At 38.9% G+C, this 25,292-nt stretch overlaps 4 protein-coding genes across 4 annotated transcripts; all 4 read left to right on the forward strand.

The window, feature by feature from the left end:
• The first annotated feature begins 1,532 nt into the window (after window positions 1-1,532).
• Window positions 1,533-3,882, forward strand: rps20 (ribosomal protein S20). The gene is made up of 4 exons (XM_022754146.1): window positions 1,533-1,640; window positions 2,637-2,736; window positions 2,919-2,992; window positions 3,659-3,882. Exons 1-4 carry the CDS (start codon window positions 1,638-1,640, stop codon window positions 3,839-3,841), a joined length of 360 nt encoding a protein of 119 aa, XP_022609867.1. The 5' UTR covers window positions 1,533-1,637; the 3' UTR covers window positions 3,842-3,882.
• Window positions 3,883-5,096: 1,214 nt separating this feature from the next.
• Window positions 5,097-12,406, forward strand: LOC111228207 (kinesin-like protein KIF20A). The gene is made up of 18 exons (XM_022754022.1): window positions 5,097-5,198; window positions 5,378-5,479; window positions 5,963-6,082; window positions 6,422-6,560; window positions 6,648-6,832; window positions 6,955-7,048; window positions 7,257-7,412; window positions 8,924-9,035; window positions 9,116-9,178; window positions 9,874-10,020; window positions 10,129-10,294; window positions 10,412-10,588; window positions 10,741-10,880; window positions 11,057-11,222; window positions 11,474-11,597; window positions 11,778-11,848; window positions 11,944-12,063; window positions 12,191-12,406. The coding sequence occupies exons 1-18, from the start codon at window positions 5,097-5,099 to the stop codon at window positions 12,404-12,406; spliced, it is 2,400 nt and encodes a 799-aa protein (XP_022609743.1).
• Window positions 12,407-13,211: 805 nt separating this feature from the next.
• Window positions 13,212-19,382, forward strand: LOC111228249 (regulator of G-protein signaling 9-binding protein B-like). Its single transcript, XM_022754092.1, has 3 exons — window positions 13,212-13,656; window positions 15,295-15,601; window positions 18,235-19,382. Exons 1-3 carry the CDS (start codon window positions 13,561-13,563, stop codon window positions 18,609-18,611), a joined length of 780 nt encoding a protein of 259 aa, XP_022609813.1. The 5' UTR covers window positions 13,212-13,560; the 3' UTR covers window positions 18,612-19,382.
• Window positions 19,383-20,407: 1,025 nt separating this feature from the next.
• LOC111228210 (mitochondrial calcium uniporter regulator 1-like) lies at window positions 20,408-25,141 on the forward strand. Its single transcript, XM_022754026.1, has 9 exons — window positions 20,408-20,856; window positions 22,274-22,390; window positions 22,496-22,599; window positions 23,049-23,150; window positions 23,367-23,408; window positions 23,517-23,588; window positions 23,807-23,860; window positions 24,023-24,137; window positions 24,527-25,141. The coding sequence occupies exons 1-9, from the start codon at window positions 20,580-20,582 to the stop codon at window positions 24,580-24,582; spliced, it is 939 nt and encodes a 312-aa protein (XP_022609747.1). The 5' UTR covers window positions 20,408-20,579; the 3' UTR covers window positions 24,583-25,141.
• The last annotated feature ends 151 nt before the right edge of the window (window positions 25,142-25,292 follow it).

The following is a 25,292-nucleotide window of genomic DNA, read 5'->3' on the forward strand; positions in this document are numbered from 1 at the left end:
ACATTTTCCCTGTCGATATCAAGCAAATTTTAATACGAAAAGTGTAAAATATGACTCACTTTCAATAAACACACCACTTTATAAAATGACACATCTTGCAACAACTTTGTGACAGACGTTCAGTTACCTTAAATACTACCTTTGGGAGTGGTGTGTCAACCTTCATTTACTTACATAGTGTGGCAGAGGTGGAAAGTAACAAAATACATTTACTCACGTTACTGTATTGAATATTTTTTTGTGTATTTTGTATTTTTTAAGTACAATTTAAAATCGGTATTTTGTATTTTACTTGAGTACATTTTGACTCAAGTATTGTACTTAGTTGCTTTATAAATCCTATCCGTTACTGAGTAAAAATAACAATTCAACCTACAGGGGAAAAATACACGCCAGAACCATAGACAGTAAAACAATGGCCAGAACCAACAGTGACAAATGATGAGGGTGAGAGAGAAAACGTGAGAGTAAGCATGTTTAATGTTGTACCACTAAATGGATGAGCTCAACTAACTTTAAGCTGCTACTTAAACTGAACAAGAAGTTCAGTTGTTGTGAAGTTGTTGTTATTGCACTTACATTTGTTACACTTGTTCTTTAATTAAAAACAAAATAGTTTTAGATTTCTGACCCCTTGTCCTATTTTTACTACCCTCACACCCCACACAAAGAAAGTAACTAAGTAACTTTTACTTAAAGTACATTTCAAATGAACTACTTTTTACTTTTACTTGAGTACATTTTCAGATGAGTACTTTTACTTCTACTTGAGTAATATTTCATCAAAGTATTGGTACTTTTACTTGAGTACAATATTTTGTACTTTTTCCACCTCTGTAGTGTGGACAGAATAGTAGTAACAGTGATTATTCAATTAGCCTACTAAATATTTTGGTTATTGGCCACACGCAGTATGGTTTTTACCTCCTTATTTTGGTTCTTTTTTGAGTTTTAGGTAGTTCAAGTTCAGATTCTTTATTAAAACTATTATTATTTAAAAACTACAATTCAAAAGGCTAAAGTTAGCAAAAGTTAGCTTTCAGATTTTGCTAAATATTTCATCAGTGTTACTATTACAAGCACTTTTGTGTTTTGTTTGTCAGGTTTGTGCTATTATACATAAAATCATACGATCAAATAAATGAAGAAATAAAATAGATAAAATTATTTGAACCATTAAATGCCTAAGACTTCACTTTCTTCGATGGTCGATGGTCACCAGAAATACAGATTTTAATTCCTGTTTTCACTTTTCTTACATTTCATTTATTTTTATTTTTGAAAGGTTTTAAGGGATGTATTCGTATATAAGTATAAATATGTTTAACTTAACTAGATAATAGTGGAATTGACAGTAGTGAACTTTACTGCCCTCCAGTGGTCATCGTGAGGAACTACATATAGTCTGTACATGGAATTAAAACAAAGTGTGGCCACCGCTGGGTGCCGCTGTGGTCCAAGACTAAGTCTAAAACACTAAAGAAGAAGTACCAGGAGCCCGGATGAGTGGTACTTAACGAAGCCAAGGCCTCTGCTCGCCCTTTTCCCGAAGAGCTAACCACGCTGGTGGAGACCGTTCCTGGCTCACCGCTGTTCGTCTGAATTTCTTCCGAATAAGTCGGTCAGGAATAATTAAAATGGTATGTGCTGTTTGGACATAGTTGTGGCTGTGTTTTACGATGTTTTTTTGCTGGTAAAATGGAATTTATATCGTCGAATTTCACATAATTCTACGGATTGTTTTAGCTAACGTAAGCACCGACGGCTTCTCTCGTTCAAGTAACCGTCCCGCTACAAACCGTACACAAAACGGACTCTTAAGCAGTACTACGTTTATTGTTACGGTTAAAAGTTAACACCATACATCAGTGTCTCAACCGAGTCTTTAGGATAGTTCTTATTGCTCGGCTTGTTTAACCGCGCACTACCGGTATTTCCTTGAAGTATAAACCTCCGATGAAGTGTCTTGCTCTCACGATTGTGTCTCTCAATCGGTGACGCTATTGTTCAAGTGAGTGCGGAAAGTAAGTGTTTCTGATCATTTAATATTAAGGATGGGGTCACAGATATTCGATTGGAAGGTTTGTTTGACAGGATAAATTTGTCGGTTAGCTCAGACAGAAACGGAGCCTGTCGTGTTTAGTCGAACCGATGCTAGTTCGATGAAAGACAGTTGAGCAACATTAGCTGGATCATATCCCGGGTATGTGGTATCTTTGAAGTGTGAAGTGGAGAAACTGACGTGGGAGTTTACCCATGACTTAACATGGACAACGATGCACAATAAAGCAACCTTTTGTGTTAGCATTGTTGCTTGTAATATTTGCCGCTCCACGTGCTGGTTAGCTGATGCTGCGTTTAGGTGCTCCACGTAAATCTCCATCTCAAGAGTAACCTGAGTTTTCAGGTTGTTAACGAAGCAGTAACTAAACACGATTCTATAATTAGTTTACCTATTATTTTGGTGGTTTTAAAATGGTAAACTGTAAATTTTTTTATTACTGTGTCACAACATGAGGAAATGCTGAAGGCATTCAGGTCTGCTCAATGCTCATGTTGAGTACCGATTCTGCAAAACTGTTGTCACTATATTATCGATGACTGGTCCAGTGTTTTGATAACTCTTGTTTCTGCAGGCTTTCAAGGATACTGGTAAGGCCCCTGTGGAGGCTGAGGTTGCCATTCACCGCATCCGCATCACTCTCACAAGCCGCAACGTCAAATCTCTGGAGAAGGGTAAGTAAGATAAAAAAAAAAATCATTTTGAGAATGAAACATAGACCTGAGCAATGAGGATAAAATTTTCACCGTGATAAACCTTGATGACTGTATACGCTATTCTGAGCCATGGTTTTAAAAGCATCATGAAGTGATTGATGTTTTTTCAAGTCTTTTAAGTTTTATTCTATCATCCCCAGTCTGCGCAGACCTGATCCGTGGCGCTAAGGAGAAGAACCTGAAGGTGAAGGGACCTGTCCGCATGCCAACCAAGGTACTGAAGTACATGGGCTAGACAAACATTGTGTTTAGTGTATGTGTATAACACATTGGCCTGTTTTTAAAATAGATCAAGTCTGTCATCTTCCCTGTGTTATGTTTTATTTGCACCATTAAAGCAGATACTGTTAAGTCAGCAAAAGACAATCATTGGACAAAACTAGCACAGGCATTCATCAAGACATGTTGGCTGTTAAACACAGAAGACTTCTAATTAATCATTGAATGTCTGTTTCACACAGAAGTTTAAACTTTTTCTTTACCTGCCCCTCTTGTTGCTCTTCATCCTTTGTTGCCACTGACAAATTACAACAAATCAGATGTAGCAAATATATGCTACAAATCATGAAGGTGCTGAATGCAGCTTTGCACACTTGCTGCTTTTTAAAAAAAAAAAAAAAAAAAATTGCAGGCTTTTAACGGAGCATAAAGGGAAGAATTTGCAAGTTGAAATAAGCTAAATTTCCATTAACAATTGTGACTGGTTTAAAAAAACAAAAATTCCAGTAACTCAGAACTTTATTCAGTTTTGAAATGACACTGGTTCTGATGGCACATAGGCAGTGTGAAGATGGGACTACCACCAATTTAGACAACGTGTTCTGGATTCTTGTTTTGATCTTGATAAAAACTAAATTTTGGTTTCTCTGCCTTGTTCCAGACTCTGCGTATCACCACCAGGAAGACTCCCTGTGGTGAGGGATCCAAAACCTGGGATCGCTTCCAGATGAGGATCCACAAGCGCCTGATCGATCTGCACAGCCCATCTGAAATTGTCAAGCAGATCACCTCCATCAGCATCGAACCCGGTGTAGAGGTTGAAGTTACCATCGCAGACGCATAAACAATGCAGATGATTCAATAAAGAAACAAAAAGGAAACTGATGTCTTATTTGTTCTCTTGACGTGTGAAATATTGTGACAGCAGAAATGGCTGAAATGTTCGCAAAAGGGAGTGCGTGGGATGGGGATGTTTTTCACTATGAAACAGGTATGACACTTAGACTTCGTAAATTTGCAGCAGAAGGAACATGGAAAAGTTTAGAAGTGCTTTACTTCACTGTGATTCTGATTAGATGATTAGTCAGCTAGTGATCTTAGAGGCTTCATTTTAATTCAGTGTGAAGTCCCTCACAATGATAACTAGCAGGCTGCCTTCAGTGACCCAAGATATCTAAACCTGCCTTATAGTTTTCCAGAATGGATCACTGCTCAGGAGACTGTCCAGTTCACCCACCATTTAAAATTGTCCACTAGAACACTTCCAAAATGCTCCTCTGACACAGTGGGAGAGAACAGATTGTATTTGTGTGGATTTAAGCTTTTACGGTTTAGAAGGTGCAGTCTGCATAACTCCAGGTACAAAGGATTTCATCCTGAATTGATCCCTGAAGGCTGTCCAGTTCATGATGCTGAAGTAAACACTCGGAGAAAATATATTTATCCTGCACATCAGCTCTCTTATGAATCTCGTTCCCACAATCTTTTTCCTTTTCTGCATACTGGGGGAGAATGTGAAAGTCCAAATACAGGAATGTCTGAGAATCACCTGTAGAAGATCATGTCCAATTTGGAGCTTTTACAGAACACCTTTGCATTTTCTCTTTTCAATGTAAGAGGAAAATACTCTGCTTTGACATAATACACACTCTTATTCACAATTTACAAAATGAGTCACAGGGTGGTTGGTTTTGCTTTCATTTTTGGATTTATATAATCTCTTGAGAATAAAAGTGCTCTGTCTATGTGGATGTAGTTAGATACAGCAGCATCTGTCACCTTATACCCTAGACCCTCAGACTGTGATATGATACAGCACCTCTGAACTGAACCCAGCAGAGCACTAAGCTGACTGGTTGTTCCTGGTGATTTGCTCAACTTCTCACCTGCCTTCAATTAAAACTGATTACAAGCTCCCCCTGATTTTCAGTGGGAGAACAGCAGCAGACCAAACCTGTAGTTCTTTTCATGTTAAGACAGAAAATATCTTGTTCCCTCTTAGAGTCAGACACTGTCACATCTTTTATTTGTGCAGAGAATTGGTCACAGTGAATTAGAGTGAATGAGTTAACAGACTTCTGGAGCTGGTTTGTTTCAAGATGAGTTCAGCTATTGATCTGAGCTCTGAACAAGGCATCCAGCAGCCTGAAGACATGGACTTGACCTGTAATGTTCCCCCTGTCAACACGTCAGCTCAGCAGGTAATGTTTTGTTTTGATCAAACAGTGACACAGTTCAGATCCTGAGTCATTTTATATTTAGTAATGTGTGTTTGGTCCTGTCATTAACTGATCAGAAGGCTTTGAAATAAACCCTGAAAACTCATCCTTTATGCACTGAGGAGAGTTCCCAGTCTGACTGTTGTCTCCTGTGGTTCTAGACTGAAGGGCCAGGTGCAGGCGGCGCAGAGCAGCAGACCATGAGAGTTTACCTCAGAGTCAGGCCCTTCTCTAGAGAGGAGCTCTCTGACAATGAAGACCAGGTACAGTCCAGCATCTGACGTGAAGGGTGTCATCCAGGCCATGTAGTGCTCAGTACAGTAGCTGACAGTCATAGCAATTATGGCATCTGATCTATTTTATTTTCATTTATTCATTTGTTGCTTGGGGTTTTTTTTGTATATAGTAATAGGGAACACTGACCAACAAATGTTACATAAATCTCTGAAAGTATTTTTTTAAATGTATTTTTTATTTAGTTGTATGTGTAATGCAGTTTTGAATGTGGTGCTGTCATGTTTTTCCATTTATTCAGATGCCTGACTGTCTGTCTCAATGAAACCAGTACCACTGTACTAATACCTTTTTTTTTTTTTTTTTTTTTTTTAAAGTTTTTATAATATATTCTGAAATAAAATAGTAATCTGGCATGAGGGAAACTTGAATTTGTACCTAGCTCACCCATCTTGCCTTTTCTTTAGGCCTTACTACCAATGTTCCTCTTCACTTTTTTCCTTTTCTCTTAGGATTGTGTGGTGATTGAAAACAGCCAGACGGTGACACTGAACGCACCAAAAGGTTCTGCCACCATGAAGAGCAGTGAGAAGGGCATTGGCATGTCACTCCACAAATTCTCCTTCTCGCAGGTCAGCTACACCTGAAATGTGCTTTTTAAGAAGTCTGTGTACACATTGACTCCTAAAACATTCTGGATCGGCTTCATGCCGTTTTAGATTTAACACAAAGATTAATTTCCAACCAAGAGTGTCACCATGTTTTGACAACAAAATGATTACAGATGTTCTAGCATCACATATGAGGAGAAAAATGCTTAGCCAGTCGTGACTGGGTAAATATTGATATTTTACCCGCTTGTTTGAAGTTACTTTATTTGACATCAGCTTTTAGCTTAGACACTGGGAAAAGACAATGTTTAGATTTTTTGAAAGTGACATGAAGAAAACTTTCTCTCTGTTGACTTTTAGATTTTTGGACCTGATACGACACAGTTTGAGCTGTTTGAGGACGCAGTCAAAAGCCAAATGTCCGGCTTCTTGGAAGGAAAGACTGCACTGATATTCAGCTATGGTGTAACCAATGCTGGGAAAACCTTCACAATCCAAGGTAAAAATGGGAATGCAAGGACATTATAATGAGCTGCAGAAGTCCTGTGAAGTTCTTTAATTGGTCTAAGTGTGCTGACTGTTTCAGGAACCCCAAAAGATCCGGGAATCCTCCCCCGAGTGCTGGACGCCACCTTTCACCATATCGGAGGCCATCAGTATGAGGGGATGGACCTGAAACCCTACCTGAGGAACGATGCCCAATATCTGGATCTTGACCAAGTCAAGCAGGAGAGAAGTGCTAAAGCAGCCATTTTTGGTTCATTCAAAGAGGTTTGTATCCCAAAGATGTTTTCTCAGCTCGCTGAGGATTGAAAATATCCGGAATGAGTCACAACAGCCACAGCTCTCTCTGCAACTTACCCTCAACGTGTTTGTCTTTGTTCCTGTCTTAGGAGTGTGATCCTCTCAGAGCCAGTGGTGGTTCAGAGTCTGTGCCCTGTGCTGCCGCTGGTCTTTCATCCTCCTCTTTGTCCTGCAATCGTACAGGTAGCCTGAATTAAATCAACACACTGAACCTCTGAAATATCTTGCAATTAAAACTGTTTAACTTTCAGTTGTCCACTGCAGTGAAAAATGTCGATTGGTGTAGTGCATTATGATCTCCCACTCTTTCATTTCTCAGTTTCTTTGGTTTTTGTTGTCCTCTGTGCTCTCCACTTTCTCCATCCATTAGTGTTGGCCAGTTACCCAACAGAAACAGGCAGCATCCAGTTTGCTTTATGGGTGGCATTCTTTGAAATCTACAATGAGTGTGTGTATGATCTGCTTCAACCCTCCCTGTGCTCCAAGTCCAAGAAACGTGCTGTTCTTCGTGTGTGTGACGACGGTGCTGGTAACACTTATGTTAAAGGTATGAAAAGGACTTTATCTTGTGTTCTGAATGTAATGGTTTTTTGGCTGGACCACAACAGTGGAGCTAGCCATGTAATAGCAAATGTCAGTGACTGAGTGATCATACTGTATGTCCACCATTGGTCAGCTGAATGCCACATAACTGAGTTGGCGTTTCCCCATTGGTCGTTGCTCTTTCAAAATGAATTGACACAAACAGGTTCTATTAGGGGGCGGTGTTTACAGCCTGCAGTGATGCCTTGTTAGCGCATTTGTCGCTAGATTAAGAGACTTTTTATGCCTCCATTCCAGCAATAGTCAGAGCCAGAGGCATATTGTTTTGGACTCAAGCATGAACTGATTCAATTTTGGGGGTCAAAGGTCAAGGGCGTGGCGACCTCACAAAACACAGTTTTGTCCTTGTGAACACACTATCTCTGTAACGCCTTGTAAAAACTTCTTGGTACAAATCTGGTAGAAACGTTCATTTGAACTAAAGGACAAACTGATTAGATTTGGTGACTACAGGTCAGAGGTCAAGGTCACGGTGACCTCACATAACATAATTTTGGCCTGTTGAACACAATATCTCCATAATTCTTCAAGGGAATCCCTTCAAATTTTGCACAAATGTCCACTTAGACTCAATGATGAACTTATTAGACTTTGGTGGTCAAAGGTCAAAAGTCAAGGTTACAGTGACCTCAGAAAACATTTTTAGCCATTACTCAGGACTTTACACAGAAATTATTAAAAAATTTGACACAAATGGTTAATATTGCTTGATAAAGAGGGATTTAACCTGAAACTACTCTGAGTGGCAGAGGCATACAACAGAGAAGCAGTAATACTAGTATCAAATAAGACTGGCTGGACCTTGTATGGATGCTAACCGTGAGCTTAGGGCTACACCTCTTGTTACGGGCAGTCACTCAGACACTCTGGTTTCCCGGCTGCTCGGAGGCTGCAGTGAAGTAGAGTGGTGCTTACAGTTCACTAAGCCTCGCCTCCATTACAGCAAATAAACAACTTTCATTACATGTGAGAGACAAAATAAAAAAGATATTCTGTCACTTCTGGCTTTTTGTTCAGAGTGATCATTTTAACTGAAATCACAGTGTGTTTGACACATGAGTTAAAGACAGAAGACGTCTTGGTTGTAAAAACAGAATTTTAGCAGCAGCAAAGCAGCAGCTTCAAAATAGCTTGGAAGTTAACATGTAGACTTAATGGGCCACGTTTCAGTCACTATTTCAAACTTGTTCAGTTGTCTGACAACAGAAACAGAAAAACATGTAAATGAAAACAGCTTTATTTGGAATTCAGCTGTAATAAAATACTGTATCTTTGGGATCAGAGTGTGGGATGTGATGATTTCAGTTTTTACAACAGGCCCACAACAGTTTCTTTTAACTACATCCTCAATTCCACACATTGACCATGTGCGGTCCAGTAATGTACTAGGTTTTGACCTAGTTTTGTTTTTATCTTGTTTGAAGAACTCCTAAAATGTGTTTCCATTTATTTTAGACCTCAGGTGGATCAACATCCAGAGCCTGGGCGAGGCCTGCAAATTGTTGCAGTTCGGAAACAAAAACAGAAGTGCTGCTGCCACAAAGATGAACCAGTCATCTAGCAGAAGGCAATTTTTTTTTTTTTTTAATCATTTCTTTACTTGGTGTCAATTTTAGTTTTTAAAATTCATACTAGCTTTCATTACAGCCACAGCATATTTACCATGAAGTTACTCAAGATTGATGGTGGAACGGTTAAAAGGATCTCAGAGTAAGTATCATATTGTGTCCTCATGAATTTTTGAACAATATCTTTGTTTGTAGTAGCAGTTTCCCCGTGTGGCTGCATTTGTCAAGTAGTTTTGCAATGACATAAATTCCAGCCTCATCCAAGCACCTTGCACACTGAAATATTTCACTTCTGTACATTTACTTTTCTCAGTGTTTATCTGTTAACAAACATGCAACCACTTAACCTTTTGAATCTTTTAAAATATTATATGAAATATTAATCTAAAATGTTTGGCCAACCTCTATGGGAGCCTTAAATGACTGCTGGGTTGAACAGGTAGTCAATTGGCAACTGTTGATCACTGTTTACTGTTTCACCAGTGTCTACACCAGCGGAGTTAGTGGTTGACTCCCTACAAAGTAACGTGCTTAATACAGAATAACTGAGTTTGTTAAACAACTGGAAACAAAAAAGCTCACTTAAAATGTTCAAAATGAAATTTAACACAAGCAATGAGCATCATACATTATAGCACCACAATCCAGCCATTTTGTATAATTATAGCGGCAAACTACATGCTAGGACATGGACATGCATGTTCGACCATCAGTTTACCATGGAGGGCTGATGACGAGGTCTGGATACCAGTATCTGACTGCTCCAGTGTCTTGATCAGAGCTACGACGCAGGAAATACCTGCTAAGATTTTTGTTGTTGTTGTTGTTGTTTCTCAGGTTTTCTCTGTGTGACCTGGCTGGCTCAGAAAGATGCAACAAAACCAAGACATTCGGAGAGAGGCTGAAGGAGGCGGGAAACATCAACAACTCCCTGCTCATTCTGGGGAAGTGCATCACCGCGCTTCGCAACAGTCAGACTGACAGGTACAGCTAGGTGTAAATGTGCCAGATGTTTGTCACCTGCTACTCAAGAATGGATGTAACATAAAATGTAAGATAGTTAAAGTGCTCTTTTTCTGCTGTGGTGTTCAGCAAAATGAAGAGCTACATTCCTTTCCGAGAGAGCAAACTCACCAAGCTCTTCCAGGCCGTTTTCCTCGGCAAAGGAAGAGCATCAATGATTGTCAACATTAACCAGTGTGCTTCCACCTACGACGAGACTCTCCATGTAATGAAATTCTCTGCTGTTGCCAATCAGGTAGGTCTGAGTACATAATGGTACGAGAGGAATCGGCCTGATGAGCTGAATCGTAAAGAATCTCGGTGAGCTGTAGCAGATCCTGAGCAACACTAACCTCACCTGTGTGGACTGCAGGTGGTGCAGGTGATGCCAGCCAAGCCACTGGAATCTCTGGCTCCTTGTCTGGTTGGCCGAGATGGGAAGCCTCTGAGCACTGGGATGGTTGACAACGAGGCACTGGAGAGCTACCTGTCTGAAGAGGAGCTGCTTGATGAAGAGGATGAGGCCGACATGTTTGTGCTGCCACAGAATGTACAACTACTGCTCCATGTCACATTCAAACATTGTTTCATACACGTGTTAGAAATAACAAAAGTGATCCAATAGTATCAGAATCAGTTGTATTACACTTAGTCATCTCAGTTTTAAGGTCCAGTACATGTTTCACTTTGAAACTTTCATAGGAGCTTGTGAATATGATTGAGAGCCTCCGAACAAAACTCCTTGCTGAGAGAAGAAGAAACCTGGTACAGGAAATGGAGATTCGCAAGGAGATGGGAGACGCCATGATACAACAGCTCATGGAAAGTGAAGAACTCCGCACGTATGTTAATTTTATTTATTCTTGCCTTTTTGTGATTTCCGTTCATTTGTCTGTTTGGTACAGTATGCATAAACCTTTCATGTATGCATTTGTTATCAGTGGTAATTTCAGCATCAGTCTCCCAAAGTCAATTGTTGTTCAAGTCAAAAAGACTAAAATTGATTTTAAATGTTCAGTCGACAGATAGAAGAGCTGAAGGAGAGCCACCAAGAGAAGCTGGAGAACACGTTTGAGATGTACAAGGACGCTATCAAAGAGCACGCCTACCAGAGCGCTATGAACAATCTGGAGGACGACTACGTGCCTCTGGATGAGTTCATCACAGAACAGGAGAAAGTAGAGGTGTGTTTTTTTTATTGGCTGTTAACAGGTCTGCCTTAAGTTTAAGCCTTAAGAGTTTATAAAGATGTCGGCATGTCATGCTGAATTGTAGGAAAATATAAAAATCAGATTTTATCAGATTGCAAATAACCAGATTGGCTTCATAGTAGTCTGTTAATGTTTCGTGTTATGCCACCAAAACATGCAGTAAGAATTTGTAGATATTTGAGTTAAAGTTTAAACATGAAATTTGGCTCTTACCATCTGTGTAGGCCCTCAGACGCAAAGTGTCAGAGCTGGAGGCCTTAACGTCCAGTGCAGGAGGAGAATCAGCAGCTCCATCAGTGGACCAGTCGTGTCAGACTCAAACATCTAAACCAACGGAAGCTACAGCAGGTTAGCATATAGCTTAGCATCTTCTCTCTTTAGGAAATGCCCTCTGGGAGGAGGTATAGAAACCCCACTTTAAATGGTAGTGGGTCAAAATAAACACATGCTGTTTTTATCAAAACAAGTCCCTCACAAACACAACTTTTTTATTTGTAATAGCAGAGTTAACTCGTTTTACCCACACAGGGGAAGATCGATACAAACGTCTTTACAGAGAAAAATGTGCCATCGAGAGGATGTGTGAAGATAAACAACAGGTACGGACAAAATCTGAATCATGTGTCCTAGTCAAAATTAAGCTCAGTCTATGTATGTAATCACTTAAATTCTACATAAAATATTTGGTCTTCAGTTGATATTGTCCCTGGAGAAAAGGCTAATGGAGCTGAGTGAAACTCTTCAGAAGGTCAGAGATGGCTTCCTGGAGAAATCAGCTGATCTGGATGCTCTGCACAGGAAGTCTGATGACCAGGTGAGGTCAAAAGTGGGATGGCGGTCTGAGGGCAGTGTGTAAATAATGAAAATGTGAGCTTTTTGACATGTCCCCAAAAAGATGGAAATTGTTTGTCTTTTGAAAGTTTTATTTTTTCCCCATCAAGATGAGATCTATGGAGGGCGTCCTCCGGCAGAATGTTGAGAAGGACAGGGAGATTGCCTCACTAAAGGCAGAACTTGCCAAGCTCTCCCAGAAGTCCCCTGAGCGGCCAAAGACCAAGCGAGGCCTGCTCGCCAACATCAGGGAGGCGGTCACTTCTCCACGGAAGGGGGCAAGTGGCCGAACACTGAGGAAAACTACCCGGACTGCGCACCACTGAAAAGGTTTTTAAAAATGTCTCATGGACAGGTTTAGGGTACCTGGAAAAGAAATCCTAATAACTCCAGAGAGACAGCAAGAGTGACTCTCATTTATTCTTTTATTTAAGTAGTGTGTGTTTCCTGTGGTCGTATTTTTTTTTTTTTCTAAACGTTTGTTTTTAATAAAAATGTAATTGCTCAGACTTCGAGGCATGAAGGCTCTTATCTTAATTGACTCATCTCAATTTTGCCCTCGATTCTCAGCTCCATTGCATGATGTTATTTCACGGTCACAGCTCACGCGCATATGGTTTCTCTTTTCTGAGGTGAGCTTTTTGCAGATAAAAAGCTGGTATACATGCATACATACTCTGTTATAGAAACATCACGCTAGGGAATTCATGCTTGGTACACACTCAACCTTTTTATCAGCCTGGTCAAATGAGGACAGCCATTATCCAGAGCCTGAAGGAAAGTAAACCACAAAAGGGCCCTGATGGAAAGAAACCATGTCCAGCTTTCACTCCCTTTTAAGTGCATCAGTATTCACTCTCTTTTCTGCTTATTAGTTCATCTTTATACTGTCAGTGAAATATTTTACTTCTATAGAAAATATGAGGATAATGTATCCACCATGCTTTTGAAATATTTATTATGTCGCATATTGACTTCTACAGTTGAGTGAAATGAGATGTATCCAGCATGGTGTGCGTGAGGTAACAGAGCGCAGCCTCCGCCCCAGTCAGTGAAAGGACCATTGTAGTAGACAGCCAGCTGCTGTCCTATCTCTGGTCTCAGTGTTAGTTAATGAGATTAGCTGTTCGTCTTAGTCTGCGTCAGTGCAAAGGGGTCAATCACAAGATTAGCACCTTGCTTAGGCGTTACATCAGTTTATTACATTTTTTTCCTCATTACTTTGACTTTCCCACTTCTCGCTCTTTGTAGTTCAGCCTCTACAGTATGGTTAGCACATGTCATTGCAATTGAGTTACAGGAGTGGAATATTGCAATGCATCACGCGGCCTCGGGACTGAGTCTGTGTCGACCCGCAGCCACTGAATGAAGCATCTTCCAGGGGAAGGAAAGGAGCAGGGGCAGCCAGAGAAGTGAAGAGCAGCTGGGCCAAAATCTTGCCTGCTGTGGCAGAGTCTGAGACTCTGGACAAGTCATCCTCATGCCACTTGTAAATAACAAAGTGGGAGATGATTGCACAGTCGGCACAGACAAGGCTTTGGCTGATGGAAAAGCTCTGGTGGATTCTTTGATAAAGGTAAACCTCTCCTTGTTTTACCAGTTTTGATTTATGCTCAGACTGTTTAGACATAAAGGATGCTGAGGTATAATCCTGCTATTACATTTATCACAATCAATTGTTTTTGCTGAATTTTACACTTTTTTAAGCAGCTGCGGGTTTCCATCTGATACACTGATGCACTAATTTCAGAAAACAGTTACACAGCAGCAATCTCCAACTGTATTTTATATGCAAACATTTGTAAAAATAGAATTATTTGCAAAAAGGCAGTTCAGTATTCAATTAGAAGGGTTACAAAAGGTGTAAAAAGTTGAATATATTTTGCAACCATTTTCTCCTAGTAAACTCTTATGTATGCATTTCACCAATTAAAACGTACACAAGACATCGAACCATCTTTTTTTTTTTTTTCCCCCCCTGTGGCTAAAAAAGCACTCTCAATAAAAAGAATTTCTTGGTCCACTGCACCTTTGTGATCGTTCTCGCATCTGTGCTAGATAATGCCATGACCGTGTCTACCTCTTCTCCCCAGTTACTAGCAACTGTATAGTTGTTTAAATTAAAATGTACTATACTGTTTGTCTGTTAATGTAGTTTATAGTGTAGAATACATTTTGCACAGTGACAGTCACAGTCAATATTTCTCTCGGTACAGGGAGTTTGCAGGCTGCAAAACCTATTAAGAATTATTGACTTTTACCATGAAATGTATTTTTATTTTTAAATGAATGTAGTTGCTTTCTCAGAAGATACTTGAGCATCATTGCAGCACTGTCACACGTGGAGAACAAAAGAGAAATCCTTGTAAATGACAGAAACTGAAAATTTGAGCGAATATACAATACAGCTATAATGTAAGGTTAAATAAATTAATAATACAAACAAGTGAAACAGTGCAACAGTGCTAAAGGTCAGAACAGTTTTTGTCGACTAACATACAATATTTAAATATTTTAAAAAAGAACTAAAAATGTGAATGAACACATACAGTAAACAATATATATATGTATGAATTCACATTATTAGTTTTCTTTTAGTTCTGTTCCCTCGTCTCCTCTCCACGTCTTGAAAATGGGCCACTGCTACTCCGAGTGCACAAGGTTGTTTTGGCTTATCTAGAAATAGATCGATGATAATGAGATTATTCATAATATTTTTTTCATTGAAACCCCACCTGCTAATCCTCCAGGGTTAAGCTTATGCCTATTAATAAAACACTATTGCTGTATGATTGAGATCATGAAACCATAACTGTTCCTTTTTCCACATTTTTCCCCACTTACTGTTTCATGCAGCTTTAGAGCACAGAGATGGACATTGATCACATTTTTTTTTCTCAGCGGTCCAAAATCAATACATGGTGTTTATTTCTGTCATGATGCACTGATTATTTGTGAATGAATTTGTCTTGGTGATGTGGTCAGTAGTGGATAGCTCCTCAGGCGGGTAAAAGATGCACAATACCTCATTTAAAGAGTGATTAGTGGTCTACTCTACTTGTCCTAGTGATGTGGACAGCAACGGCGTGTCCACAACTCTGCAAGACAAACTGGAGATTCCCTTTACAACCTTTGAGTTACAGAGGAAAAGTACAGATCTGTTACTCCACCGCCAATGTTTTCCATAAGCCCTTATTTCTTGTTCCTGGTACAGGTGGTGGCATGTTACCGGCACTTGGCCTCATGTGTTGGTGGCTGCACCGACAGCCTGCAGCTGCGGGATGAGTTGCGGCAAACCAGAGAAAAGGCCCAAAAGTTGTCAGTTTCCATCTGTCAACATCTAACCTCACATCTGCGGGACAAGAGTCTGCCTGAGGAGCAGCGTAAGGAGATGGAGCTCCTCTGGGTGGCCTTCTCCTCCAGCCTAGAGCTCCTCCACATCGACATGTGTAAAGTTTTCAACATGGGTGACATCTTCTCTCCGGCCAACACTGCTGCCCTGGTGCAAACTGGCCTCCAAGGTAAATGACAGCCCTGCACATTTTAGTGCATATGCAAATTGTAATTCAGGAGGTTGATTAGCCAAGGCAAGCACATGTGGTGAATCATGGAGAACAGGCAATATGGAAACCTTTCTAAAAAAAAAATTGTATTTTAGAGATGAATACAACAATAACTAAGCTATAACCAACAAAATAATTGCAATTATCCGTAGTCTTTTCAGAGATTGTTTGGGTTTGAGATGGATTGTGATTTCTTTTCTTGATTGTTTGAAATGATAGAGTATCAAGATGGACATTAATGCCCCCCTACCCCCATGCCACATTCATACATATGAATGGAGCTGTTTAATGTCAGGACAAACACTGACTGCAAAACAATTGTTCCTCTGTCGTCACAGTTAAATTAAAAGTGTATGAAATGAAGTTACAAGATAAGAGGCTAATCTTTGACCATTTGACGGTTAGTTGGCTTTAAATGATTAGGCTTGAACATCAGTATTTTCTGGTGTTGATGAAGTGAAGACTGATACTGGTGGCTCTGCTCAGACACCACCAGTTGCATTGTGGAGATGCTGCCTCTCTGCTCTCTGGCATTGTCAGTGAGTGGAGCACAACATCGCTTTGTGCACATCTCATGTGGCATTTCTAGTACCACTCATCTGAGTAGGCATTTGTTGCAGTGTATAGTAAAATATCAGGCAAATTTTAAAACCAGATTGAAAAAAAAAAAAAAAAAAACTATTATGAAACTATCTATTATTAAATGTACCAGGCTGCAGTTTGTTTTCTTCAGTGGTTATAAGTCAGGATGGTTAATATCAGTAACAGGAGATAAATAACGTTTTTGGAAGCAATTGTGATGTAAACCGTCTGATATGCAAATGATCATCTGACATCATAAATATGCAAATCAAACATGTCATGCATTTTGTGGATCTTTTATGATTTTGTTTTAAATTATGCATAGGGGTGTTCCTGCTATTTAGCCATGATATATGGAGTGGACAAAGTAATAGAAACACATGTCTGTCTAATGCAATTCAACCCAGTTGAGTCAGCATCTTTGAAATGGTTTCAACACAAACTGAACTTTATTACCATTATGACGGAGGATTTATTGTTTTATTGGACTCTTGTTGGAGGCCAAGCAGAAAAGCCCCATTGTGTTTCTAACTTTTCTCATTCATGTTCTTTAAACTTCTCCTGCCATGAGAATTTATGGCAACCCCTAGAACTGTATTTGGGGACAATCCCATGATGCTTTTCACCAAGTTTCATGTCAGTACCTCAAGCGGCTAGCTCCATCAACAGGTTAAAGTTGGAGGCACATTTACACATGTAATTTTTGATCCGCATGCCTGATTTTCACAAATTAGATACCATTGGATTCATTGATTCAAGCTGATTTAAACGGATATTGGATTTTCTGACACATTGGATTTTGAAAGTCTGCCTTCGCTACTCCTCTGACAAACTTTGTCCAACCTTCACTAAAACTGGCTCAGCTGATCTTCAGACCAAGCCTCACAAAATTTATAGCATGGATTTTTGATTTTCGAAATTGTTTGTTTGTCACAGCTAATCACAAATTGCAGTGAAGCCACCAAACAGGAAGTGAGGTCATAGTTCCGCAACGCTTTTATGTATGAAAACTAAACTGGACATGGGACTCCACCAGAAGGAGGTTCAAGAAATCTGGTGCCCTTCGATCTGTGGGAGGTGGTGCAATTAGAAAAATTGCAATTTGCTTTATAACTGTTTCTCTTTGCCTTAAAATCCAAATTCTTGAGTCAAATTCTTGTCCAATCTTCACTAAAATAATCTTCAGACAAAGCCTTACATGGATTTTTGATTTTTGAAAGCATTCGTCCATCACAGCCAATCAAAGAGCAAAAACAAAACTAAACAGGATTTGAGGTCTTATCTTAGCAACAGCATGTATGTAGGTAGACTGAACTTGCTCTTGGGAACCCATTTTGAGGAGACCTAAATCATTGGTGTCAATTGTCCTCTAGGTGGGGAGTCATGAATGATTGTCAGAAATGATCTACATTATTTACCCTCTTTCAAACTGTACTATAACTGTGACAAGTAGTATTTATCTCTCTGTAGTTGGTTGATCTTGCAGCTCCAAATCATGTGTTTCACCTGTAAAAACCTTCTTAGGGCCCAACTACTGCAACAGTGTGACTGTAGTTGACAAAGTAGGTTCATAAAATTCACTCATGTTATTCTGTGGACCTTTGCTGCATTTTCTGTTACTCCTGTACTTTGTGGTTATGTTTCCCAGCAGCATTTACATCTGTAGCAGAAAGACCCTTCTTTTATCTCATGGATACAATGTCATTTCATAGCTGTATAGATTATTATATGAGAGCAGTGAGTAAATGATGAGTCATCCATTCACTATAAACATGTTCTTCTCTACTCTGGTACAGCGTAAATACATAGATGAATGTAATAGTTTTTTTATTTTGAATTTTTAGGTGTCTCTTTGTTTCTTCATTTTCTGCCTTTAAAATTAAAGTTTTTTGCAACAGTTTATGAATCAGTCTTTAACAACATTAGCACCAGTTGAGCCCTGTTTGACTGGATGAAAAGTGAAAGTATTGCACAGACTAATTTACCAACTTTAATATTGGTTATTGCAGGAGGAGGCAGTGAGGTAGCAGCTCGGGCGCTCAGCCTGCCAGACCTGAACCAGGCTCAGACTCCAACCCCCGCTGATTGCCTGGAGAGCCAGGAGCGCAACACCATGGAGAAGGAGATCAGCCAAATTGACCACATGATCGACGACATGGAGATGAAAGTCAACGTGTTGAGATGGATGGTGGAGCCCCACGGGCCGCAGTATGCAGACCCCCTCAGCAGCACCGACAGCGCCTCCCTGGCTCTGCTCTCCGTTGATGAGGAGCAGCCTGGACACCAGCCTCTATGCCAGCGCAGTCACATCTTTGTGCTCTTACTGCTGTTTGCTGTTGTTTTGTTGGCAGCCACTCTATCAGTCTGTGTTGTCTTCTTCTCATGAGCAAAACCTTAATACACTCAACTTATTTCTTCTGTAAAACCTCAGCAAGATGCTAAGTAACACTGTTAAAAAATGGCAAGCTAGCAAGCAAGTACAGTAGCTTTTTCTTAACATACTCTTTCCAAATAAAGTTACATTTGGTAACAGCAGCTAAATGATCTACTTTTGTGTAAGATATTTGTCTAAAAATACACTGAAATAAATCTGGATGCAAACCAGTTTGCCATTTATTGCAGTGAATCCAAAGCTGCCATATATTTTAAGTCTTTGTTGAACAAAGTGACAATAAAAATACGTGGTTGCCAGTTAGAAATTATTTCATAAAGTAAAATAATTATCACAATTAGGGACAGGTGATTGATTTTACCTACTCAACTGTAAAAAGATAGAGCTTATATTTCCCTTAGTTCCTGTACAGTATGTTCTCCTGACTAGTTTGTGATACATGACAGGAAGAGTTTCTGAAATGTCAAAGATGCTTGTCACATTTTTTCCCTTGTTGCCATGAAGAAGATATAGGTGCTGATGCTTTGTAGCTGATATACTGTAATAAGCAGAATATCCACTTCCAATGACTGAAACTTTTTTTCGATTCAGTGTTATTGTGTATATAATCTGTGCTGTAGAGACCTGACGGTGTAGTTATGCTTATAAAAGTATCAACTTTGATATGACACTGTTGTTTTTCAGTCATTTTTACTGATTAGCACTTTAGTAAATCACTGATTCAGTGTATACAATGCAACAGGAAATGTACAGACTTCAAATGGCATTAAACTACAAATTTTATCATATTCTATCATTATTGTACTTTCTGAATGGGTAACTGCAGAGAATCTGTGAAAATCTGTAAGGCTTGTATGTGAGCTAGTATATAACAAACCCAATAATCCCAGGTAATGAGAGGGTTAAAGGTACACTGAGCAGTCATTCTTAGTGGCCTGTAAATAAAACTTGTAGCATTAAGCCCTCCCTCCTTAACTGAACAACATACAGAGCACAGTGTCCATCTGCAGGCTGTAACCTGTAACCATAACCATTTCCCTATGGAGTCTTTATCTTCATTTCAATGTTGATTTAATCATCAACTTTTAAAATCATTATACAAATATTAATTTATTGTGATCTCACCTAATTTTAAAATTTTTTTTTTATACATCTCAAGAAATAACTTCACAATCATCAGAAAAACATAATTTGATTCAACATAATTACAGCAATGTAATTAAAATAATGATAGCACGTTACTTAACTGAGCATGAATGAATAAGACTTATTTATGATGAAGAAATATAAACGGAACCATTAGATACATTTAGACACTTGATTGAAAACTCAAGTTACTGCGCTTTTATTATATTATTATGCAAGTTCTATGTAATGTATATGCTAAAATTACAACTGAAAGCACTGAAATCTAAAAGCCAAAAGGTCTTAGAGATAGTGTGTAACACCAAGGGGTGATCAAATAGTCATCCAGCCTAAAGTTTACTGCATTTTGTTTTTAAGAGTGGCATGACAGCTTTGAGTAGGCCTAGCCATAGCGTACCTTAACTACTGTTTAACCATTTGGTGCAAAGCTTGTACGTCAGTCTTGTTATAGGATAACATTGCTAGGTTTGCAGGGAATAGCATTATCATCGCTTTCTATAGGGTCTGATCATTCTACAACAACAACAACAACAACGACATATGTCCCTTATCTAGTAAAAGTTCCAGTTTTATTTGGCAGCAGTTTTATGTCTCCCAGCCAGTGTGGTTTCTGCTGCCACCCCAAAACAATGTGACAACGGGATTTATTTTGAAAGCAAGACCAGACGTCCGGGAGCTTCCTGCGTTATTGAGCTTGATGGTAGAAGTAGGTGAAAAGTTGCAATGCAGCCTGGATAGGCGCTGTCAGAACCTGTTCCCAGACGGAAGGACAGCTTCGTACTTCAACCTGCTGCTGGAGGAATACGAGTTGTGACCATGGTGCTGAAACAGTGTCATCCTCGACTTAAACGGTTTGTTCTTAACCACAGAGAAAAGTGGTGTGATCTTTCTCTCCATCAAGACAAAGTGGGCAGTTTTGTGCCAACGGCATCGAGATTTCCCCCGACCATGTCGACTCTGATAGCCGTCATCACATCACCATGTCTCCAGTGTGTCATCGCTGAACCTTCCTGCAGCTCTGAGAGGCCGTGGGGAACGAGACGAGCCCCCGGACTGAAGCATCTTTCTGCTGTGACACGCATGTCTGTAAGAGGTAACTAGTGTCTTACCCACCGCGACAAACGTCACACTGCTTGTGAACTATAATAGCCCCAGTATGTAGCTGAAGAAAATTATGCAGAGACCTACATTAGTGGCAGAAACTAAAAGGCACTTTATGATCACTGACTGAACAGTATCTCCTTTGACTGTCAAATTAAGAGTCCTCTTCACCTCTGCTGAGGTCACCTCTACTGAAAGGTTAAGCCTGATCACACATAACTAATTTAGGGCGTAGCATTGCTGCTATTGTCTGAACAGTTAAATGTTAGAGGTGAGCTTCATTATAATAATGGTCACAAGGGCCAAATGTGGAGCTGTTACTTATCCACTCTGAGTGATAGTCACTGAACACCTCAGCCTAGATTAATTTAATATTACAAACTGGAAAGTCCTGCAGTTACAGCTCTTCTTATCCAACTCAGTGTTAGATATCTCTAAAGCCAGACCCTGATGCTACATGTGTTCAATAGAAACCACTGCCCCCATCCCACATTGTATTTACATAACATGCCGCAGTGCCTCTCTATTTTGCAGGTGTGTCACCTTTATAGTGTTGTTATATATGTATATATATTTTTTATTTACTTAGTACAAGACCTAACAACAATCACATCATCATCATTTTTTTAATTTTCAGTGAAAATGAAAAACAACTGAAATCACATATCACAATATCTGCCAAAAAATCACAATACGATTTTTTTTTAGCATATCGTACAGCCATATATATACACACACACAGTATGTTTCATAAGTTTACGTTTGTGAATTTGGTTCAACCTGCGATTATCCACACACTTATCCTAATTGTTGTCATAATGGACATCATATGGACAATGTGATCAGTTCCTCAGATAGTTATTACCCTTTCATGTCAGTGTTTTGGTTTGATGCAGTAGCAAAACCACTGACATGGGGTATATGGTGTGGGGGAAAAAAAACAGGAAAAAAGAATGTAAAAGATGCAGCACAAAACAGCGCGCTTGTGTGCCTACACAACCTACAATTGTTGTCTTGTAATATAAAATACCAAATAAAACCTATAGGCTACATGTTATAAATATGATGCTCCAAAAGAAAATTGCTATTTTGAATAAATATGTAATCCACTAAAATATAAAAACACAATATCCAATGTGAAATAGTGAAATACTGATAATATTTAAAGTCTGTGACAATAAGAAGAATGTGAGAAAATGAAAGAAAGCAGCTTTGTTTACAGTTATAAACACTATTTTCAAATATCTTTACATTAACATGTTTATCAAGGGCCATTAATACTGTATGTCTATACATACATATACACCTGTAATGAAGCGTAATTAAAAACACCCTGTTATTCATGTCACAGGTGCTGACAGAAGGTACATGAATACAGGAAAATAGTAATGTGTAAACACATCTTTCAGAGCTGAGCACCTCCATCAGAGCGTTCCAGTATGATCTGAGACCAGATGTACCGAAGTGTGAAGGCCGAAAGCTGTTTTTTGACACACACGCGGTGGTACGACTCCTTGAAGAAAATGGTTCGGCTTCTTTTCTCACTTCACACATTTTCAGTGTTACTCTCCGTCGATAATAACAAGCGCTGTCAATTTTCTTCATTAATAAACTTTTTTTTCCATTAACAGGTTTCACAACGCAGCAAGCCGAGGTGATAGTTAAGGTACTGCTGAGGATGACCAACTCTAACATGGATGTAATCTATAATGACATGGTAACCAAAGTGCAGCAGGTGAGATTGTGTTTAATATTGTGCATTTCACATTTTCTGTAAATACAATAAAAAGCATTGCTCTGTCATTATTACTTCACTTGTTCAATAAGGCTGTTGTTAGAAATGTGAACATATGCTTTCAGCTGACATTATTTTAACATGCATTGATATAAAAACAACATGTTTCACCAGGATCACCAATATCATTGCAATAAAAGCAAAATATATTTTCTGTATTTTTATATCCAAAGTCTGCTAGTTACTTCCTGGAAATCCTTAAATTATTTTTGGTCCATTTTGGTTGAATAGCTGGTTAAATAGGGTTTTACTCACTTTTAGTGTCCTCCTTGTTTTACTTGTCTTTTTATGTCCGGATGAATGTTTTGCTTTGCGGTACCTAGTTTTTTTTTTAAGCTCTTGTATGTGAATGTGTTTGTTTGGTTTTATGTGTTGTCTGACTTTGGCAGGAGATAATGCTGCAGCGTGTGATGTCTCAAATAGCAGCTGTAAAGAAGGACATGATAATCCTTGAGAAGAGCGAGTTCTCCACTTTACTTGCAGAGAATGAGGTACGTGGTTTCCCAAGGAGTAGGTTGCACCTATGCTGTTGCTGTTGTACTTAAATTGATTTTGACAAAACTAAATGCACGTCATGTTTTTCTAAAGTCAGAACATGTTGACTGTGTGGACTGTACAGTGTGTTTGTGTAAGCATTTCCTTGTGCTTGTGTCTGTTGATCTGTTTTTGATTCATTAAGACTTTCAATATTTCAACATTTCTCCCAGAAACTCAAGATCCAGTTATTGCAGCTCAAGGTTCAACTGGCTGTGAGTGGTTCACCTGATTCACTCAAATCAGTTCATGTCCCACTTTTTTGTTCGAAGCATTCCTTTGTTGTTTGTTGTGAATTTCCTTTGTGTGTCTTCACCTTGCAGGATATAATGAATAAAGTGCGCTCAGACAATATTTTGGACATGAATTTGGAGAAAAGCCGTGTGAAGGAATTGGTAAGTGTTTGAGGAAATTTAATAATGAATTAACTGAGTGTGTGGAGATCTGCTGACTTCACTTTCAGCAGTCTTGTAGCTGCGTGGAAGTAATTTATTATGATAAGCCCCCAAACCTTCTGATTAAAGGGATGATGGACTAATAAATAAAATATGAACCTGACAAGTCATGCTTCAAATCCCCCTCTTATAAATAAAACATTATGTATTATTTTCAGAAAGCAGAGCATGAGAAGAAGCTTCTGGAAACGCGAACTGAAATTATGGAAATGGTTTGTATATGTGCAGTACACCTACATCTTATGACATCTAATTTTTATTTGATGGTATTCTGCATTATGTGCAGCCAAGGATAGAAGCTTGTGCCCGTCTGTTATAAATATCCGGTAGGTCTTTGTTTGGGCTTATCTTTGATACCTGACTGTTTTTTACAGACTGCAGAGCAAGATCGTCATTTGACTCAGACCAACATGAAAATAGACACTGAAGTGGCCGGTTTGAAAACCATGTTAGAGTCTCATAAACTGGATACTATAAAATATCTTGCAGGTACGTCTTGACACTTTTGCATTATTTAATCAGCAGTGATAGCCTTGAGAACTTGGGCTATCAATCGATTACTTTTTAATGGTAATTGTTCAGAGTCATTGTAGTGGGGAAGACTCAGATATTAAAGTGGCGTCTTTTGCTCGGGGACCTGTAGCCATAAAGGCTGAAAATGCAACATGGTTTCCTATATACATGTTAGATACAGAATATATACATGGAATTTAAAAATTAAAGCATTATTAATTTAAAAAGGTTTGTTTAAGTGCTAATTTTGACAACACTTGTCAAAAAAGTTGATCAAACATTTGATGTAATGAATAAAATAAGAATAAGACTTTGATAAGTAGAGTAATGAATGACCTTAATGAATGGCTTTTTTTCTCCTTTAGGTTCAGTGTTCACTTGTCTTACTGTGGTTCTGGGATTCTACCGTATTTGGATGTGAGCAGTTGTCAGCACACAGTAACATGTGCCAAACATTTGCTGAGCGTTCCTGTGAAAGCCCAGTATTCATGTCAAACAATGTTTTGACGTGTCCCTCACCCAAGCAAACAGACTGTGGTTATGACTGTCACATGACCTGTCTTAATACTTGAACGTTCAGTGCATCCTCTGAATCTATCAGCATTCAGAGACCTATTCTCTTTCACGTCTGACCTCATTTTATTGCATTTTATTGATGAATATGACTTTGCAATTACTGCTGCCATCTCATTATTTTACCCTCATTTTCAGAAGGAATGATAAACTGAGAAATAGTAGTAAGGAAGTAAGACTATTCCACCTGTTTTTGAGTAAATGAAAAGTTGAAGCTGAAGTTAATTTTTTTTTATTGTGTAAATATTTTATTTATGTATTAAGCTGTAAATAAGATATATGTCTGGAACTCAGAAGGGATTTATGTAACTAAATTATCACATATATTTTACTTGTATCTATCGTTATATCTTGTGGTTTCAGATATGTTTTAAAGGGACTTTGGATATTTGAATAAAATAAATAAATGTAACCTCAGTAACCTGGAAATGTGAGTTAATTTGTAGCTGTCAGGGAAAAGTAGAGGAGGAATGTCAGTTGTCTAACTGAATAATTCCAGCATAAATGAACAGACATGAGCCATGTTTACTCTGGCTTTTATTTTGAAAAACCTTGACT

The sequence above is a fragment of the Seriola dumerili genome, unplaced genomic scaffold (genome assembly GCF_002260705.1).
Source record: "Seriola dumerili isolate Sdu_G_001 unplaced genomic scaffold, Sdu_1.0 BDQW01000216.1, whole genome shotgun sequence".
In the NCBI taxonomy this organism is placed as follows: Eukaryota; Metazoa; Chordata; class Actinopteri; order Carangiformes; family Carangidae; genus Seriola; species Seriola dumerili.

Excerpts from the sequence above, each read along its gene's own strand:
- LOC111228207 (XM_022754022.1), top strand. The coding sequence starts at position 5,097 with ATGAGTTCAGCTATTGATCTGAGCTCTGAACAAGGCATCCAGCAGCCT. Across the intron at positions 6,833-6,954 it reads TTTTTGGTTCATTCAAAGAG|GAGTGTGATCCTCTCAGAGC; the intron begins GTTTGTATCCCA and ends TTCCTGTCTTAG. Across the intron at positions 10,021-10,128 it reads CGCAACAGTCAGACTGACAG|CAAAATGAAGAGCTACATTC; the intron begins GTACAGCTAGGT and ends TGTGGTGTTCAG.
- LOC111228210 (XM_022754026.1), top strand. The coding sequence starts at position 20,580 with ATGGTGCTGAAACAGTGTCATCCTCGACTTAAACGGTTTGTTCTTAAC. Across the intron at positions 22,391-22,495 it reads ACGACTCCTTGAAGAAAATG|GTTTCACAACGCAGCAAGCC; the intron begins GTTCGGCTTCTT and ends TTCCATTAACAG. Across the intron at positions 23,409-23,516 it reads AGCTCAAGGTTCAACTGGCT|GATATAATGAATAAAGTGCG; the intron begins GTGAGTGGTTCA and ends TTCACCTTGCAG.
- LOC111228249 (XM_022754092.1), top strand. The coding sequence starts at position 13,561 with ATGCCACTTGTAAATAACAAAGTGGGAGATGATTGCACAGTCGGCACA. Across the intron at positions 13,657-15,294 it reads TGGTGGATTCTTTGATAAAG|GTGGTGGCATGTTACCGGCA; the intron begins GTAAACCTCTCC and ends TTCCTGGTACAG. Across the intron at positions 15,602-18,234 it reads GGTGCAAACTGGCCTCCAAG|GAGGAGGCAGTGAGGTAGCA; the intron begins GTAAATGACAGC and ends TGGTTATTGCAG.
- rps20 (XM_022754146.1), top strand. Across the intron at positions 2,737-2,918 it reads CGTCAAATCTCTGGAGAAGG|TCTGCGCAGACCTGATCCGT; the intron begins GTAAGTAAGATA and ends TATCATCCCCAG. Across the intron at positions 2,993-3,658 it reads CTGTCCGCATGCCAACCAAG|ACTCTGCGTATCACCACCAG; the intron begins GTACTGAAGTAC and ends GCCTTGTTCCAG.